The sequence below is a fragment of the Battus philenor genome, unplaced genomic scaffold (genome assembly GCF_028537555.1).
Source record: "Battus philenor isolate CCGP_79_NKW_IND1 unplaced genomic scaffold, ilBatPhil1.0.hap1 SCAF_17, whole genome shotgun sequence".
Taxonomy (NCBI): Eukaryota; Metazoa; Arthropoda; class Insecta; order Lepidoptera; family Papilionidae; genus Battus; species Battus philenor.
The window spans coordinates 45,320-64,407 of record NW_027181679.1 but is presented as its reverse complement, the minus strand read 5'-3'; the positions used below and the strand labels follow the sequence as shown (position 1 = coordinate 64,407).

General features: G+C 48.6%; 1 protein-coding gene across 1 annotated transcript; it reads right to left on the bottom strand.

Annotated features, from left to right (window-relative positions):
• Positions 1 to 7,853: 7,853 nt before the first annotated feature.
• Calx (sodium/calcium exchanger 3) lies at positions 7,854 to 18,484 on the bottom strand. The gene is made up of 9 exons (XM_068763233.1): positions 18,368 to 18,484; positions 15,994 to 17,771; positions 12,583 to 12,674; positions 11,658 to 11,803; positions 10,682 to 10,781; positions 10,522 to 10,620; positions 9,573 to 9,731; positions 9,326 to 9,497; positions 7,854 to 9,253 (listed from the first exon to the last, which is right to left on the bottom strand). The coding sequence occupies exons 1-9, from the start codon at positions 18,482 to 18,484 to the stop codon at positions 9,049 to 9,051; spliced, it is 2,868 nt and encodes a 955-aa protein (XP_068619334.1). The 3' UTR covers positions 7,854 to 9,048.
• Between the last annotated feature and the right edge of the window lie 604 nt (positions 18,485 to 19,088).

The window sequence follows — 19,088 nt, the reverse complement described above, 5'->3', positions numbered from 1 at the left end:
TAAGTATATGTACAATTTGCTCCGCTGACAGTAAACCCGGAGATGGCTTGCGATGAAGCAAGGGCAGAAACCGAAAGCAGTTGATGTGATTGTTTACTGTCAGAACGGAGTTACAAAATGTAAAGCATGTAAAACAAGAACAGAAGAGATAAATAAATAAACAAATTGAAAAGTAATAATGAATACATAATGATGGAACTATGGACACAGACAAAATGTTGAGCTCTAACTTATAGATAAACGCTACTCAATAATGATATCTTTATAATATTTGTTCAACACTTACCCCTTGGGGTGCGAGACGATGTAAAAGTTGTGGCGTGAACTAAATGATGCCCGGAGAATGAATAGGACCAAGGCGTGAATTTATAACGTAAATTCTAATTGGCCCCGGCGCGTATGAAGACACATAGCTGGTGAACGCAACCGACACAAAGAGTGTGCGTCGGTGCGTGAGACGACACCTAGCTAGTGAACGCGACGAGGCCTGGATCCTTCTCCCGAGCACTGGTGTAAACTCTGTGTGCTGGTGCGCGGGCGCATTGGAATTTTTGTTATAAAAACAAAGATCCGTTAAACCAATAGCATGCTCCCACGACCCCACGCCACTTGAGACGTACCGTTACCCGCTAAGGGTTGAACAATTTTTTGCTGTATTGCGATTTATGAGACGTTTCTCGTGATAATATTTTTTTTTGGTTAAAATTTTAACTAAGATTTATGGGACGTTAACTTGCAACGTTACATTACCCCGCGCGTCACCGAAGGATTTTATTTCATTTAAAGGAAATAAAATCCGAACTTATTGATAACAATTTCATTTTTATCCTTTTAAACTCATTCTTTCATACTTCTCGCAAACAAACTAGCAATAGTAATCATTATAAGGATTACTAACGCGACCAAACAATTATGAAGGTTATAGATTCATTCTAATAACCCAAACGAAATATTACGCGGTTAATGGTAATGCTTCAGTTTATGTTGTGTCGCATTGTTTGTTATTTATTCAAACCTATTATTTTTAAATCCTTTATGTGCCATGTTCCAACATTTTTACCGGCCATGTTTTCTAATACATACACTAAGAGAGAATTATTTTTAATTATACATTTTATTTAAAGAATCAAGAATAACGTATGTCTTAACAAGCACGTCTTCTAAGCTATCGGAATCGTCCGAAATTTGATTGACTCTATTAGTATAAAACATCCTCAGAAGGAAAAGGAGGACCCAGTGTAGCGATTTGTTTACGTAAGTTGTTAACAATAGCGCCATGTTTAATCTATTTTTATAAATTGGTAAAGAGAGAAAGAAGAAAAAATTAAATGCACCACAATAAGGAAGGTGTTGAACAAGTATTCTACTCAATCTACTCCGTTCTGTTACAAATTCACTAACGAACGTTATGGTTGCTAGTATAAGAATTAAAAAAAATAACACAAAAAATAATATGAAAATGATGCGTATAACTGCAACTAATGTGTACGGTCCTATGAAAAAATAGCAGAAGCAAAAAAAGTTACAACATAAGAACAAAATGTATGTTAAACTAAACAAAAATTTTTTTTAGTGAAGGATGTACACTTCAGTTGCTGGCAGTAGAAAAGGCAAAGATAACGTTTTACAAAATTAATTAAATAAAAAAACAATCACATAACTACACTACAATGCAAAATCAGACCTTTTAATACCACGTTAAGGGCGCCAGTGTGCCGTTTTAAGAAGAGAAAAGTATTTAATTAAATGGGTAGTGGTTGATGGCGACAAAAAGGCACACAAAGAAAAATATGTATGTGTTTAATTATCTAAGGGTAGTGGGCAGAAGGCCTGGTCTAATTTTGCACCGCAGTTCGGTACTCCCCTGATGGTGGTGGTAGGCAGCTGCACGATCTCCCAGGCGGCTGCAAGTCGAGAGCAGGGAGCGCCGGTAGGTTGCAGTATGTGTCGGTTCCGGTGCACGGTGATATAATTCCAACGGTGTAAAACTTGCAGTGTAAAACTTGCAGTATAAAACTTGCAGTCTAAAACTTGCAATGTAAAACTTGCAGTCTAAAGATAGCAGCATAAAAATCGCAGTCTAAAGGTCGCAGTATAAAACTCGAAGCATTAAACTCGCAGTATAAAACTTGTAGTATAAACTTTGCAGTATAAAGGTAGCAGTATCAAAGTCGCAGCGTAAAACTCGCACCTGTGAATAAATGTCACAGTTATGATATACATATATAAGTATATGTACAATTTGCTCCGCTGACAGTAAACCCGGAGATGGCTTGCGATGAAGCAAGGGCAGAAACCGAAAGCAGTTGATGTGATTGTTTACTGTCAGAACGGAGTTACAAAATGTAAAGCATGTAAAACAAGAACAGAAGAGATAAATAAATAAACAAATTGAAAAGTAATAATGAATACATAATGATGGAACTATGGACACAGACAAAATGTTGAGCTCTAACTTATAGATAAACGCTACTCAATAATGATATCTTTATAATATTTGTTCAACACTTACCCCTTGGGGTGCGAGACGATGTAAAAGTTGTGGCGTGAACTAAATGATGCCCGGAGAATGAATAGGACCAAGGCGTGAATTTATAACGTAAATTCTAATTGGCCCCGGCGCGTATGAAGACACATAGCTGGTGAACGCAACCGACACAAAGAGTGTGCGTCGGTGCGTGAGACGACACCTAGCTAGTGAACGCGACGAGGCCTGGATCCTTCTCCCGAGCACTGGTGTAAACTCTGTGTGCTGGTGCGCGGGCGCATTGGAATTTTTGTTATAAAAACAAAGATCCGTTAAACCAATAGCATGCTCCCACGACCCCACGCCACTTGAGACGTACCGTTACCCGCTAAGGGTTGAACAATTTTTTGCTGTATTGCGATTTATGAGACGTTTCTCGTGATAATATTTTTTTTTGGTTAAAATTTTAACTAAGATTTATGGGACGTTAACTTGCAACGTTACACGCGCTGAGCATTTCCGTTCTTGTACTCGACTCTCGAGTTGATCAGGTGCCGTGGGCGGCCGCTCAGCGGCGACACGTAGGCGGCGACGCGTGGGCGGCTATTAGGAATGTCCTCGAGCATGCGACGCGTCACGCGCGGGCGGGGCGCGCTCCATTTCTTGCGACTTCAATACGCTTACATACCTGTTGTTATTATTCAATTCCTTATTCGTACGTGAACACCGTCCCGACCTACACGAGCTGCTGCATTAAAGTATACGGCCGCGCTCGTTAAACGATCTGTGGGCGGCAGCGCTGCGGCGCTGTGCGGCCTGTTGCCGCGCACGATCTAATTAATGACAAATTAATATAATGACAGGTGCTGGCAAACAGAATTAAAAAATAGATATTTTGTATAAACAGTTGTACAGTACTGCTATTCACTTTCGATAAAACTATAAAGGCTACATGGCTAACAGCAATTAGTTAGTTCGAATACAAATTCGATATGGATCAACCATTCGATTTATACACAACAATATTTTACATCAGCTAGAACTGAGAAATGTCTACTTCTGAAAATCCAATAAATACGTTTTCGGGCCGCACATTCGACCCACCTGCCCCGTCCCGCTGCCGCCCCGCCTCCCGGCCGCGTCGTCGCCTCGCCGCCCCTGCATCGCTCGCGACTTAACGCTACGCTGCATAGTTTACCCACATCGACATGAACGTGAAGACAGTCTTTGCACTTCCTCCACCCCTTCCCCCTCACTCCGTGCCGCCCCGGCTACGATAGCCGTGCAACTAACGAAAAAGCGCGCTGCCGCCTAGACATTTCGGACGTAAGGTGGCAATGCTCTCAACAAGCAAGACGGGCGTGCTCGAGCTAGTTCGCGGGGACCGACTGATAAGAAGTCAAAGGTTTCGCCTAATTTACGCACGCTAGTTTGAGCCCGACCTTCCCTTTCCGTCATTTATCTTTCGACTTTTCTTTCGATTAAAAATGTTCAGATCCACCGGCAACACCGCGAGCGACGACGTAGAGTCGCGTAGCTTGCTGAACGCGACTCTTGCATCGTAGAAGAGTAACGGTACGGTCGTGAACCCTGCTACCGGGACCATGATTTGCGGCAGGGCTGAACCCTGACCTCGAACCTGCGGGAGACTTTTATAACTTATTACCCTAACAACATATTAAACCTATACAGGTAACCTCAACTCGTTACCACAGACCACGAGTGGTAAGGTGCGTCACGGTTCGGCGCACATTTGCCAGGAGAGCAGCAGAGGCTCTGACTCGCGACGAAAGCGTGCGTAAAGAGTTCCCTGACGCCGCATGACTACACAAGTCGGCGTCAGTACATCGTAACATGTCCTTGTTGCTTATTAAAAATATTAGCAGTGGCTCGAGAAGCGCTTCTTTCGAGCGAAGTTGAAGACGAGTCGGCCCAAACTACAACGAGATTTTTGTCGGTGGTGAGTGGATCGACGACAAAGTACGTATGTGCCCTGCGGACGCTGGCGGCGGCCTTGCGCGCAGCGAGTGACCGGATTGTTGACGGAGGGCGAGCGGCGCGGGCGTTATGACGTCCCCATCCCGAGGGGGACATCCTCGTTGGACATGTGGTCACTGCACGTCTTGTATAAAATGGAGGGGGCGGGGGCTGCGGCGGCGCCCCGCATAGCCCCGCAGTAAACAGATTATATTTTGTTCTGTGCACAAGAAGCCCGTCGCGGAACGAATCGCTTTATTAAATTAGCCGTTAGAGGCCATTAGCATAATCCTGTTTGCGGCGCGGTCGCACCGCCGCACCGCTGGGCCCGCGTTACGTCACCGCGGCGATGCTCCTGGCCGTCCGCAGCTTGCTCCTAATTTGCTGCCGTTCACCGTGGCCGCGCTGCTTCACCCCCGCGCTCCCCGCGCGACCCCAAGCAGCGTCACTTTGTATTTAACTGAGACGCCGTTGCATTTGTACACACTTATACAGCATTACGTGATGGCCAGTGATGACCAAAGTTATTTAATTTGGCGCCGCTGCTACTCCCTCGAATAAAATTTGTTATTTTACAATAACTTCGACCTTAGGGGTCGACGCCTGACCTCTCCCAGGCATCTTCAGGAGTTATGTTACACCGATTAGTGCTAAACAGAGTCCTAGTCCGTGTTTGGCACTGTGGCCCGCCGATTAGTGCCCCGTGGAGGGGTGAAACACGTGTTGAGTGATTTGGCGGTGGCAGTTGTGTGATTCGCATTGTTTGCCGCATACGCATTTATCAGCGGGCTGGCGGGCGGTGCACTTTGTTGCACGACTACCACTGCATGTGCGGAAGTGGCTAAACATTGGTCAATTTCTTACTTAGGATGGACTTCCGCAAGGTAACGCCTGATTCTATTAAATATTTAATATTTGAAAAGACTGCAGACATTGGAATAACAGTTGCTTAATGGACGCTCAGACAGACACACACGAGCGCCATTTCACGCATTCACGCCTTTAACGTCGAGGTTTGCGAAAGTGTTTATAGACCTCGAGGGCCCGCTCGCCACCTCGCATGGATTCCGCTACTGTTTAACAGTTATCGATTGCCTCACGCGCTGGCCGGAACTGATGCCATTAGTCGACGTGGCTGCCGAAAGACTGGCAAGCCTTAAGATTGCACAGTTTGGTTGTTCGTTCGAAATCACCACCGACAGGGGAAGACAATTCGAATCTCTTCTACTTAGAGAGCTTGCCTAACTAATCGGTTCTTATCACCTGACCAATACCGTTCATCATCCAGCAGCGAGCGTATAAGTTGAGATACAGGCCCGGCAGTTGAAAATTAAAAATACTTGGATTTGACCAATTGTGCTCATCTTATCTGTCGCTACAATTTAAAATTACCTAATTGAAATGATTTGACAAAATCCGGTCCTAGGATGCAACCAAAATGGTCTGCTCTTCTAAAAAAGTCGAAACACAAAGATATCTTCTTCACTTAATGTTTGTGTAGCCGTATAGGGCCAGAATAAATAAAAGAAAACAATTAAACAGAACGTGATAAGAATATTGGCGTGTTTGTCGCAAACTTCTTTAAGCAGCTCGAATTTCTAATGAAAACGCGTACAGAATAAAAACTTTTACCCCGTCTGGTGCTTCGCGCAAAAGCCGATATCCATCAAATATTAAAATAAAGTAGAAGTCTTACAGAATCCTAGATTATGTTACACTTGACTTACTTACTCAGAAACAAAATGGACACAAAAAGCCTGATCAAATTCAAACCACACATTATCGAAATCATTACACGATAGCAACCATGCACCGGTATTTTAATAAAAAATAGGCCGTCGGTGGTCAAGCAGTAAGGGAGTTGTTTTCGTAATATTTTAGTTGTGTTTACGACAAAGATCTGTAACGGAAATAATGTACTAAGCAATGTTGCTGATGCCAGTGTTTTACGAGCGAAGTATCCGCAAGTACTCAAAACCTTTAGATGCAAAGTAGCTCATGTAGCTTCGATCCTGGAACGAGATGGCCACAACCGATGACAAAAATGTGACAAATTTCGAATTCGATCCTTTCACATTTTGATAAATTATTTGAGCCTATCTTCGTTCAAACCTTGTACTCTAATTTAGGCCATCGACTAGATCTAATCTTCTAGATCATGTTAGTGATATTACTAGAGCATTAGCCAGTTCCCCGAAAGTTCATGATATTTAAACAGACCTTTCGTAGACATTCGATGTAGTCGATCACACTCTTTTAGTTTTAAACATAGGTATTTAAACATGGTGTTAGTAGATTATTATTAAATTTGATTATTATAAATTTACACAATAAGTCACAATTGGACATTATTTGTGCGTGTCTGAAGCACGTGACGTGCAATCTGGTGTTCCTCAAAGTTCCCACTTTGGCCCACATGCAATATTTGCAAACAGTCTAATACTCTTGGGCGGAACAGTTGACCAGCTCCTATGTTATTTAATTTAACGTCATTATTTTATAAGACGGACAAGGACCCGCAGCTGCATCTTGTAAAAGCATGACGTCGGTAGTCTAGAGAGCTTCTACTAGTAGTATCACCAATAATATTTCGTAGTAATAACAAAACTTCCAACACGTCGCAGTGTATCGATAATGCTCTCATGTGCGGCAGACAGCACGAGAGATCCGAACGCTGCAGCGTTTCAAGCTTGATTCCCTTCTCCCATATCGCTAGTGAGTCAGCATTTCTGCCGGCCGATAACACTTAATATCAAATACTCCACGTTTCTGGTGTTCAGGAAATTTCGTGTCATTCGTACGTCTACTGCTAGACTGGGAGCGGTAGGAAAAGTACTCCGTCCAGAATCTTCCGACGACCTTAATGAGATCCACCGCAGACATTTTGGGTTCTTAATGCGCGGTTACGCCGAAATGCACATGTTTTTATTTTTGTTGTCAGACATAGTACTGAATATATCTTTATGACGCGAACCCAATACCATACCACGCTTTGTTGAGTGCTGCAGTTGGCCGCGGCGCGGCGTGTGCCTTGCTGTTGCACACGATTTAAAATTTTTGGATATATTAAGGGATACCAACAACCGCCGGGCTCCGCGTCCCGCGCTCTGCTTCGGTTGCAGCCTTGCACTTGTAAGACGATGGTTAATATATTTATTCTCGTCTGCCCGAAGAGGCGCTCTGCCCGTGCTCGATAGTTGCCCGATGGACAGATTCGGCACTAAGTTGTTCGGGAGAGCAACCGATTCGGCGCGCCTGCGTCCCCGCGCCGTAGCGCAGCACGCCTCGGAGAGGGAGCGACAGTTGGCGTGGTGTGGGGAGGGGGAGGGCAGAGGGTGGCAGAGGGGTTCGTGAATGACACACGCAGTGAATATAAATTGCATTTATTTTGTACTAAACACACCGGTCGGACGTCGTTTGATCACTAGAGCACGGTCGCCGCCGCCTCGCCTCTTACGAGATACTTCGATAAAGTCTAGGTCATACGCGTTACAAAGGCGTTCCTCGATGTACAGATATTGCATTGTCGACTCGCACACAGTTCCTTCTTAATTGATCAATATTTAATATTCTATAAACATTTGCTACTTAATATATAACAACGGATAAAATCATCTATAACGAGTTACACAATCTCAACCCACAGCCCCTCATTATTTCGTCCCCTCCCTCTTCGTGTAAATATCAATACAAAAATAAGCGATTATCATCTGTCACATATTTAAATTTATTAAAAAAAAACTAATCAAAAACGCTAACAGCGGGCCGGTGCCACAGCCGTAGTAACAGTTTATCTTGTAAAGTACAAACAATCAACAAAACACATGTAGACAAATAAGCATCGGTACGCGGTCGCGGCGGCGGCGAGCGCAGGAGGCCTTTCCCCGCGCCCGCGCCCGCGCCCCCGCCCCCGCCCCCGCCTCGCAGTGCGAAGCGAGCCTGCAGCACTCGTCAATGGGCAGTAAACAAGCTCTCTCAAGTCGCTAAAGATCACGACAATGTATATTATTCAAAATTATTCCGTTTCGGACTCGTGTGTAGCTCGTGTGAGCGGCCGGCTCCGCAATACGCCGACCGAGACAGCCGACACAGTCGACCGGGTCAGCCGGCTACGCCCCTCGTAGCAGGTAGAAGACGCAGCGAGCTGGCGTACCAACACGCGGTCACGTTGCCTCAAACTACAAACATTTCCACGACAATATTAGGGACTCAGCTTAAGGGAGCAGGCGAAGGATACGCGCGGGTTTTCCAATCTCATAGTTTCACAACAGCGCACGTATAAGTGTGTATAGTGACGTACAGACTCGCACGAGGCCCGGCGCGCTCTGGCCCATATTCTGTTTGCCGCCAGAACGCTCCGAGACTGCGTGACGCGACTGCACGCAGATATAACACAAAGTAGAAACTTTTATCCTAAGTTACGCCTTATTCTTAACGTTCTTATGTAATTTAATTAGCTCCGTAACGGCACAGCCTACGGGCCGCGGTTACTGACAATGGAATATGAAGGAGAAACAACTAGAGGAAGAGGAAATTACGTCAGAGAGTTTTAAACCTGTACATTTGAGCACGACACCCCACAGTGACACATCGTCGAGCTGGACTTAAAACCCTTGGATGACGTCGTAGGCTTCAAGACCGGACATGACGAGGTACACCAGCCACAGGGAAAAGAAGAACATCGAAGTTAGAATCTTCATGCAACGGGGCCCGCCGAGCTCGCCGCCGATGGATTTCCTGCGCCTCAGGATCAGCACGAGCACCGCCAGGGCGGCCTCGGAGCAGAACATTGTGACGCTGAAGGCGAGGCTGCCGGAGAAACGCGCATATTAGCACACGACAGCATACGACACCATACCGGCACCAGTCCGCGGCACTCACTTGCCGGGCTCCACGTGGAAGCGCTCGCCGCGCGCGCGGTGCACGGCTGCGGCCACTGTCCACGCCACGCCGATGCCCAGGAACACATTCACGGCGTTGGAGCCGGTCACGTTGCCCACCGACGCATCCGCCGTCTGGTCTTGGATGGCCGCTACCTTGCTGGCGAATGTATCTGAAGATGGCGCAGCGTGTCAATTTTCTCGATCGGAAAACAATCAATTAGAAAACAAACAATGACAACGATTACCCGGAATACTAGTCCCCAAAGCGACGAAGACGATCGCGGTGACGGAGTCCTTGATGCCCAGCGTGCAGCCAAAGTGTGAAGCCACGTCTCCGATCACCGCCGTCACCAGTCCGATGCACACGATCGACACCACGAAGCACACGTACCCGCCGCCGATGTCTGCACAGATCTAAGAGTCACGCGCGGCGCTCTGCCGCGCCCCGTGCTGCAGCAGCAGCAGACCACTGCGTACCCAGACCCGTCCCGGGTTCAAAAATAGGCGACGTAGGTCCTTTCCCCACTCCCAAATCCCGCAACGCTTGCGAACTCGTCGACTCTCTTTGTTGTTTCCTTAGTCCGGTTTTTTAAAGGACTACGTTAGACCTGTTCCAAAACCGGCTCAGAAATTTGCGGCATTTAAGACTATAAACTAGTAGCCAAAAGGTTATTTTTTGGAATCACGGTCAAACTCGAGGATATAAGGATAACATTATTTCGAGGCTACCAACTCATGTTATTTTTGCGATGGTGTATGCGCGGGTGTGGACTTGTCTGTGCCTTTCTAAGAATGTCGCTGGGCCGCTGAAAGTAAGACAGGTGTACGGGCGGGAGTGCAGTGTTTATTGAAACCCTGGTGCGAGCAAAACTCACGCCGGCTCACACTCACAGCCATCTTACCTTGTTGAACCTAGTCCTAGCTTTGTTTGAGAAAAAATTCCCACGTGACCTACAGACTGACACAGTGCTCACTGGACACGGGTGTTTTGGCGAGTACAAAAACAGCATCGCACGTAATTTCACTCGAGGTGGTCTCGTGATGCAGCAGCACGAGAAGGGTGACGACACTAATATCTTATGAGGGCACCGAGACATATTTCGTCTGCCCAATTCTTTCCTTTTTGCCGTTACCAGGGCGCGTAGTCTTATATAGATTAGGAGATTTCAGCAAAAAAACTTGTTAACTTTTTACCGGTGGGAGGCACAAACGCGAAGATGATCTTCCAGAACAGCGTGATGACGTGCAGCACGTAGTCGGAGCAGGACGGCGACGCGTCGGGCTCGTCCGCACCTGCCGACAGATGCGAGTTAGAGGAGACCGCGGGTCGCGGGGCGGGGGGCGCCGGCACTACCTGCGCTGGCCGTCAGCGCCTCGGCAAACTGCTCCCTCCACGATGACGTGCCGATTATGATCGAGGCGTTGGCTCGCTGCACCAACTTGTCTACTGTATTCTGTAATCAAGGATAACTCTTTATTCAAGTCCAATAAATGAGCCTCAGAAAAAATACAGCTTTCTTACTAAACAGTGATAAGTTAATTGAGCGGGAATAAGTTCGATATCGCTGTGGACAATCCGTGAAGATGTACTAAAGATAAAGAATTTTCAATGGCTATGTGGATATATATAATATCACCAAATATGGATTCCTTATTAAAACTCAGATATAAGAATCTACTATATTTTTAGGAAACACAAATTATACATAAAACATCAATTAGTATTGACCCGTAAAACGAACTGACTTGGCAAAAGTCATGTCGAAAACGAAAGAGGCCAGACGTCCACAGCTAGGTAAAAAGTCATGAATTAAATGTATTTGCTATGAAAACTAAGAAAAGAGATTGAAATTGATAACTTACATCGCAGCGCAGTTAAAGGACCGTGTCCATAACTACTACCAAAACATCGAACATAAGATCGCTATTGACAAAGCTGTGAAAAATTAGTAGGATCAGTATGTATATATATACCCTCCCTATATACACACACACACACACACACACACACAAAATGGGCGAAAAATTATTTAACATTTAAATCTCTCAGCACCTTCCGTAAACGTCGTCATAATGGATTACTCGAAGGGGCCCGAACGCGCTCACAACAATTTTCTTTAAACAACAGCTCGCTCATTACTGTAAGAAGCTCATTTCGATTTAAATACAATTTACACGCAGTGGTCGATGTCCAAGTGCCCCTTTAATAAAGGTACGGTTTCGAAGTTCGAAGGGATCTCGTTAGTGAACGACTGCTCCTCCTTCCTAATCCACTTTCATCTAAATTGTATGGAATTGAATTAAGTGAAGAAATCGGTGTCGGTAATAACCTTAAACTCTTTACTCTCTTTGATCCTCAGCTGCGCGCGCGTCACCTCGCCGGGCCGCGGCATGCCCAGCATGGCCACGACCGCCTCGTCCTCGGGCAGCGTCACCAGGTGCTCGGCTGCGGCGCGACGCGCGGAACGGCCCGCATCTGGACACGAGCACTTCATATAGGAACCGAGAGCCAGCGATGCGTTCGTTTTCGGGGACAACAATCCTCACTCGAAATCGCGACGGACTCGTGCTGCGCAGGTCGCTCGAACGCCTTACCTTTGACCGCAGACCGGTCGGTGGTCCGCCGTCGCAGTCGCACGGCCTCCCGAGACGGCTCTGCTTTTCCTTCGCAAGCCTACGCGTGCAAGCCTTGTACTTACTAATCCCTCAAACTTGCGCCCGAGCATGGAAGCAAAGTGCAAAGTCCTAGCACACATTAAATTAAAAATTCGGAAAATGAAATTACAAAACATACGATGACTATACCAAGCGTTTTAGAACTAATTAAAGGAAGGACTAAATCTTACTTGATAGATATAGAGGAGAGTCATCCATCAAGTGACAGCAAAAAGACAAGAGAAGAGGAAAAAAGTAAATTGGGTGCGAATAAAATTTATAACACCGAAAGCATCTCCAAAGGCAACCGCACGCAAGCAGACGCTGCGCATTGTAAAGTCAAGACAGAGCTTTAAAGAATGCCGCTCAGTGGACGTTTCCATATCGGCTGAATCATTTTATACATGGGCATATAGTCAGGCAAGAGTATATTACAGAATGGGTGAATGGCGGCACCCGCAAGTTGTGCCTGCGCGTGTGAACATTGTGAAGTTCATATTGAATGGTCGTGTGTAAATAGAGTAAGAAGCGTGAGGGAGCGCGCGTGTGCGTGCGTGCGTGTGCATTTGCGTGTGCACGGCGGCGCGCGCGTCTTCGTACCGCCAACCAGTTCCGGCGCGCCCAGGTTCACGTAGAACAGCACATCCTTCTCGTAGCTGTCCTCCTCGATAATGTGCAACGGGATGAGCTTCCTGCAACAAGCGCGCGCATGTTCATAGCCGCCGCCCGCCGCCGCCCGCCGCCGCCCGCCGCCGCCCGCCGCCAGCTCACACTGGCGGACAGTTGTTCGCAAACATTCCGTCATCGACCAGTGACGACGCCAATAGTATATTTAGATTATCGAGCGGCGGGCCGGCGGCGGGGGGCAGCGGGCAGGGGAGGGACTTAGGCATGTACCGCTGGTTCTTATATTGTTTTTAGGGCCAAGAAGCTACCACAGGAGCGAAGCATTTTTTGAAAGATAAACGACGCAGTTGAACTTTTAAATTACATTGTTTGTCTCAGCGCGTCATACGTAAAGAAGTCGCTAGGCCGACGGAACGGACTGAGCCGAAAGACGCGCGAGCGGTTGTGCTGTGCGACCTGATCATCTTCACAAAAAGCAGGCGGTCACCGACCCTGTTCAAAAAGTTACTTTTTTCAGGTAAACAAAATGCGTGGCTTTAACATGTCCTTCGGGAGTTTGACACGGGCACCGCTGCCTGTGCGAGCTGCTGACTTGTGGCCGCCTCGCGTCAAGTTCACTAGAACTTTACAAATAAAAGTAACAATATTTGTTGTTTCTCCAAACAACGACTTCGTCTGTCGGTGTGCTTCATAGTTCACAAGGCGCAAAAACGCAAAAACGAGCAAAGTATTTTTTTATGACAACGGTTCCACTTCATATTTGAGTGGAAATGCGTATAATCACTCTACTTTGTGCACAATGTCTGCAGGAGGCGTGCCGGCAGCGCCGACAGGCGGGCGGTTCGTTAGTCGCGCGATGAGCGAGCTGCGCTACATTTGGACCGCGGCCGGCCCTACGCCCAGCTTTGATGATTGGTGTTTATCGACTCGTACGTCGTCGGTGATGAGGAGGAAATTGAGCTACTTCAACGATCAGCAATCGTGAGACGCACTCCTATCGCAGGCTCCGCCGGCGCATCGGTGCGCTGCGCCCTCGTGCGCGAGCTCACTGCACACGCAGACGTTCAGCTCCTACTTTCTTATCAAAATCCGGATTAAAAAGGCCACGAAAAAGATAAACTGTTATAATTTGTTCGGGGCGGAAAAAGCTGTGTTAATACCTTACGCTTCGCTGTACGTGCCGCCGTGAACAATCCGAGGACAAATGTTGAAGGTAACACCTAGCGAGTAAGCTATTGCGCTGAAAAATAATGTTGATGGTTGCAGAACATTCTGCGGAGACTCCGAACTCCGAAACTGAAGAAACGGTTGCAATGAAAGCGGAGGCAGTGATTTTCTTTAGTTAAATCTCCACATGGGACATGAAAAGATAAAGAAAGCAACAGACTTGGTGCAGGTTATGAGTGGAGTGCCGCCCACGTGCGCGCTACGCGCTTAGCGCGCACCCGGACTCTGCGCCAAGCGCAAACGATACGAACTTATCCAAAATCAGTTTTATGAGGAAGCCATTAAGAGTCATGTAGTTGCTCTGCGACCTTTAGTTACTTCGTGGAAACAACCGTCAAAAAATTAATGTTTTGGTAGCGTACAGAGACGCGCTGACTCACCCGGCGTGCCCTTGCAGCGTTCATGCGCTTATGGGTTCATACGCTCATCACTTGCCATGTAAACGTACCATTTATAATAACGTTGTCTAGTATAAAAAAGTGGGATTTTTTTTACTTTTGCTCTAGAATATAACCTAACGCTGGCCCGAGAGCTTTTCCGCGGGCGAGCTTCGGTACGGCCGGTTGCTGTAATGCATTGTTCACTAATTCAAGAATATCTCGAGCAGTGCTTGAGTTCAGGCAGCAATGTTCTGAATTAAATTCCTCGCGTCCGCCGCGTACTCGCAATTGTGTAAGAGTATGTAAACCATTCCAGGCACTGCCCGCCGCACTCCGAGAGTGTACAAGGAACATCAATTCGGTTTTTGCTTTTCGATATTAGCACACGTGGCACGTGCTTGACAATTCCCGGGGGGTGTAAAGGCATTTGAAGTTGCTGTTGGTGAGCGCGTCAGCGAATACTCTTTGAACAGATTGACTTTTAAACAAAAAAAGTCACGCAGGCGGACTCTCCTCGCGGGGCATCGCACGCACCGCGTCACTCGTTATAATTAACCGGGTCTAGAATTAGCTCGCGGCCTAACCCGCACCGAGCGCTGTGTCCCAAAGGGCTCCGAGAGCGCACTGTTCAGAATCGCAACGCATTAAATCAGAGTTAATTAAATCGTTATCGGAGAGCACGGGGGCGGTGCTGAGCAGTGCTGAGCAGCGCCAGCCCAGCGCTAATGGACTGAGACTCGCTCGTAGGTCGCGGGTTCGATTCTCGGGTTAAAATATTATGTAATTCGCACACTGAGAATAAATTATGTAGAATGGCCACTGCTCACAAACAAATTTGCTGAGGATGGGAAGCAGTGTTTTCTGCGTACCATAATACCACACTGCGATCGTCAACTCGCCTGCCACGCGTGGTGATTATGGTATATCTTACAAAAATATTTTTAGGGAAGGTCTTTGCCTTTCAGTGAGCGTCTATGGGCTCAAACTAAAAGCGCGGGGGCTTTTAGTCCGCGATGGCGAAGGTGTAAGGAGGAAAGCGCAGGCAGGCGCTGAGGTGCTCGCGATGCTCAATGTCGTCGTTTCCGTTTTCGCTGTCCTATAATTTCCTTTTTAAATCTTGGCTTCATCCACCGCTACGTCAGCGCCGCGCTGGCACGCCGCCGAGCGCGTGGACTTGATCGCCGTTAGGTAACAACGCGCGGCGCTGAGCTTTTTACAACCCAACAGCCCGCCGATACAAAGAGAGCCGATACAGAGCTTATAAGTTTCCAACTGGCCGACAGAGGATCGTACGTCGTTTGTGCGAGGAACGGAAAGTGTTGCACTGGACTATCATGCGTTGTTGTCTGAGGCAATGGTGAGTAGGGAAGTGATCTTCGGTGGCGGTGCGCGGGCGGGTAATCCTCGAGGATTATTGGCCGCGCGCCGAAGGCCGTCCGCCGCGGCCGCCTGTGTACCGGCTGCGACTTCTGCGGCTTCCCGTGAAGACCCACAGTGTCGCCCCGTCCACGCACAAACTGCGTTCGCATGCTCGCAGGCCACGTGATTGTGTTGTGTTTCGCACGGGACGCGCCGCCCGCTCTCTGACCGCCGACCGTATTCTCGCAACTCACTACCAATATAGTTAGTTTATTTAGTCTTAGAGATCGAGTACTCGTACCTTATGGTCTAGTTGCACTAAAAGGTAGCATGCAACTTGAAACACTTTGTTTTGAAAAGAAAAAAATTCCGGCTGTTGCTCTCGTAACACATACAAAACGCGAAGGCGACTACTCACTCAGTCTCGTTGTTCTCGAAGAGCACGAAGCCCTGCGCCGACTCGTACTGCGCGCCGGCTTTGGCCGTGCCATCCTCCGTCCAGTAGGGCACGCGCACGCGGCCGCGGGCGCCCGCCGTGCGCTGCACGCGCAGCTCGTACGTGCCCACCGACTCCGTCAGCTCAAAGTCCCGCTGCGGAAACGAGAACACCCCGGAGTGGTCGTCGTCCAGAATGACGACTGTGGCCGTGGACGGTGAGGCCAGGCTGGCGCCCGTCGGCGCTTCCAAGCGTAGATAGAAGTGCTCGTCCTCCTCGAACACATCGTCGTCGATCACTTCTACGCTGAATTTCTTCTCGGCCTCCCCGCGACCGAACGTAAGCGTACCTCGCGTTGCGACGTAGTCGGAGCCCGCCTCCGCCGTGCCATCCTCGGTCGTGTACTGCACGGACACCTCGCCGCCGAGGTCTCCCCGCCGGATCACTCTCACCTCGAATGAGCCGCAATTCTCCATGACCGTGTAGTGATTGGGGTCGAAGCGCACGTTGGGCCCCTTAGGTTCCGGCGAGAGAGAGCCCGATTCACGCCGCTGAATTTCCGCTTTAACTTCGCTGAGGTCGCTCTGAGCCCTCTCGGAGATCTTACGCGAGAAGTCACCCCCGCCGGTCATCTTGCGCGTGGCGGCCACTCTGTAAAAAGCTCTAGACTTCGGGCCACGAGACATCAACGTCTCCAAGGCCATGCGTTCCACTGTCTCTAGGTCTTCGTCCGGGTGCTGTCTCCTCAACTCGCGGAGAACCGTAATATATTCTCGCCGCGACCTCTCCAGCTCGCGGCCCTCTTCATCATCAGACGCGAACTCGTCACCGGGTTTCAGAGCCATCTCGACGGAGCCGTCGCCTTCCACCTCCACGATCACGCCTCTCTCATTTACCCTATAGCCTTTTTTGAGGTACTTGTACACGAGCAGACGTCTGTCCGCTATATAAGCCGTCAGCACCGTTGCAGGAAAAAACAGGAAGGTCACCGCACCCTCCCACACCTCTACCTCGCTCGGCGAGATTACCGCGAGGATAAGGTACAGCCACACGTACGCGAACACGGACCAGGTCGCCGTGACCAGAAACACGCGCAGGTGCTTGATTTTGCGCACCTCGCCATCGGGGATCACCACGACACAGATGGCCATGATCACGAATAAGTTGTAGGCGGCCGAGCCGACGATCGTCCCGGGGCCCAGGTCGCCGGCCTCAAAGTTCTTGCCTGCGATCTCGATCACGGAGAGTAGGATCTCGGGCGCGCTCGAGCCTAGCGCCATGAGCGTCAGATTGGCAACGGTTTCGTTCCACACGCGCACCACCACGATCTGCTCGCTGCCATTGCGCCGCACACGCACTTCTTTCTCACGCGACGTGATCACCTCGATGGCAGCCATGAACCGGTCCGACACAATCGACACCCCGATGAACAGGTACAGCAGCACGAAGAAGTATACGAGGCCCCGTATCGCGATGTCGAGTGTTGGCACGTCTTCCAGAGGGCGCCAGGCAGGGAGCACCAGGCCATCAGAGCACTGCAGCGTGCGCGCGGGTGTCGTGTTGCGCGGCGCGAGACGCGCGTCGGGCGGAGCGGCGCGCACCGCCCCGCACCAAGCCGCCCCCGCGAGAGCGGCGAGCGCGAGCATCCTAACACTGAGCCGACCGCCGCCGCCCGCAGCCGGCGCCCGACTGCGCTCGTCACCCGCCCGGAGCGCCGTACGGCCCGCTGACCCCGCGCCCCCCTCCCCCGCCCTGCCATCCTAGTCCTGCGCTACGAATTTAGTTCGGGCTTCGATTGGAGTCTTTCGAGTGCCGTCATTAACCGCTACGTTCCATTTCCGTATTAAAGTTAGCGTGTGCATAAACGGTACAGTCGTGAAGAGGCGGGTGCGGCAAGGCGCAGCGGGGCGCGGCGGGGCGCGGGGAGCGGCCAGGGAAGTGCCCGGTACCCTCTTTCACGTTTTACAATCGTTTGTTTGCTACACAAGCGGCTACACGTATGCTACGTCTGCGGCTACGCTCGCGGCTACGGCACGGCTACGGGCAAGGCTACGCGCGACCCCTGCTGAGCGCCTTAACCTTCGCCGGTACAAGTAATTACCGCGGATCGATGCTCCGCGCTCTACGAAGCCAGTTTAATCTACAAATATTTTATTGCGACAACTTTATGCGGAGCAACGATAACATAAATTTTGGTACTAAATCTCTCGAAAAATTAATATCTCTAACTAAATTTTTTTAAAAAGTTAACGGTTAGCGGGGCGGGACGAGAATTTTTTTTTATAAGAACGAATTATTAGCTTCTGAAGATGCTAGTAATTCGTTGTGGAGCCAATTATAGAGCGCTACGAGCTACTAAGCCGCGCCGCGCGTGCCCCCGCGTGCCCCCGCGTGCCGTAGGGGTTGAGGTTGAGTCGGATTTGGTGTCGGAACGTAACGTGGCCGCCTGCGGCGAGGACACGTCATAGCGCATTACGCCTCCATTTACAAAATGGAGAAAATTTTGTAAACCATCGTTCATCATTTTCACTGAAATTAAATTATGTATTATATGTTCCACCGGTTTAAATTGCTGCCAAGCTCTTAGATTGATTACGCGAACGCTCCGAAGACGAGAGGCCGGTCCGGGCCGTCGGCGGTTCCATAAACGACAAAACAACCTTTCAATCGATGCAGAGTGATGCGCTTCTATATCCGTGTGGTGTTTGATCCCAGTCGACTTGCACCGGCACAGTCTGACCCCGGTTGACCTACGTCGGCAGTCTGACCTCGGTTGACATGTATCGGCACAGTCTGACCCTATACAAACCGCATCGGTACAGCCTGATCCCGACCGTCACACCCCGGCAGTTTTTATTTTAATTTTGTAATTAACTTTTTTAAAATGAAACGAACTTGTGGTAATAACCTGTGACGAACAAATTCTTTAACACGCGGTGATATTATACTTTGCCTCACAGTTTAAATTAAATTTAGTTTTAGTTTTCATAAATTGTATTTTTACATTGAGTATTTTTTTTACAAAACAATGTTTTGTCAAAAATAAATGTTATAGCTAACTTAATGGTATAATCTTC

Bases quoted from the DNA above. Each gene is read 5' to 3' on its own strand.
- Calx (XM_068763233.1), bottom strand. From the start codon at position 18,484: ATGCGCTATGACGTGTCCTCGCCGCAGGCGGCCACGTTACGTTCCGAC. The intron at 10,621-10,681 runs GTAGTGCCGGCG...ATCTGTCGGCAG, and splicing joins GGCGCTGACGGCCAGCGCAG to GTGCGGACGAGCCCGACGCG. The intron at 9,254-9,325 runs GTGAGTGCCGCG...TTTCTCCGGCAG, and splicing joins TTCCACGTGGAGCCCGGCAA to CCTCGCCTTCAGCGTCACAA.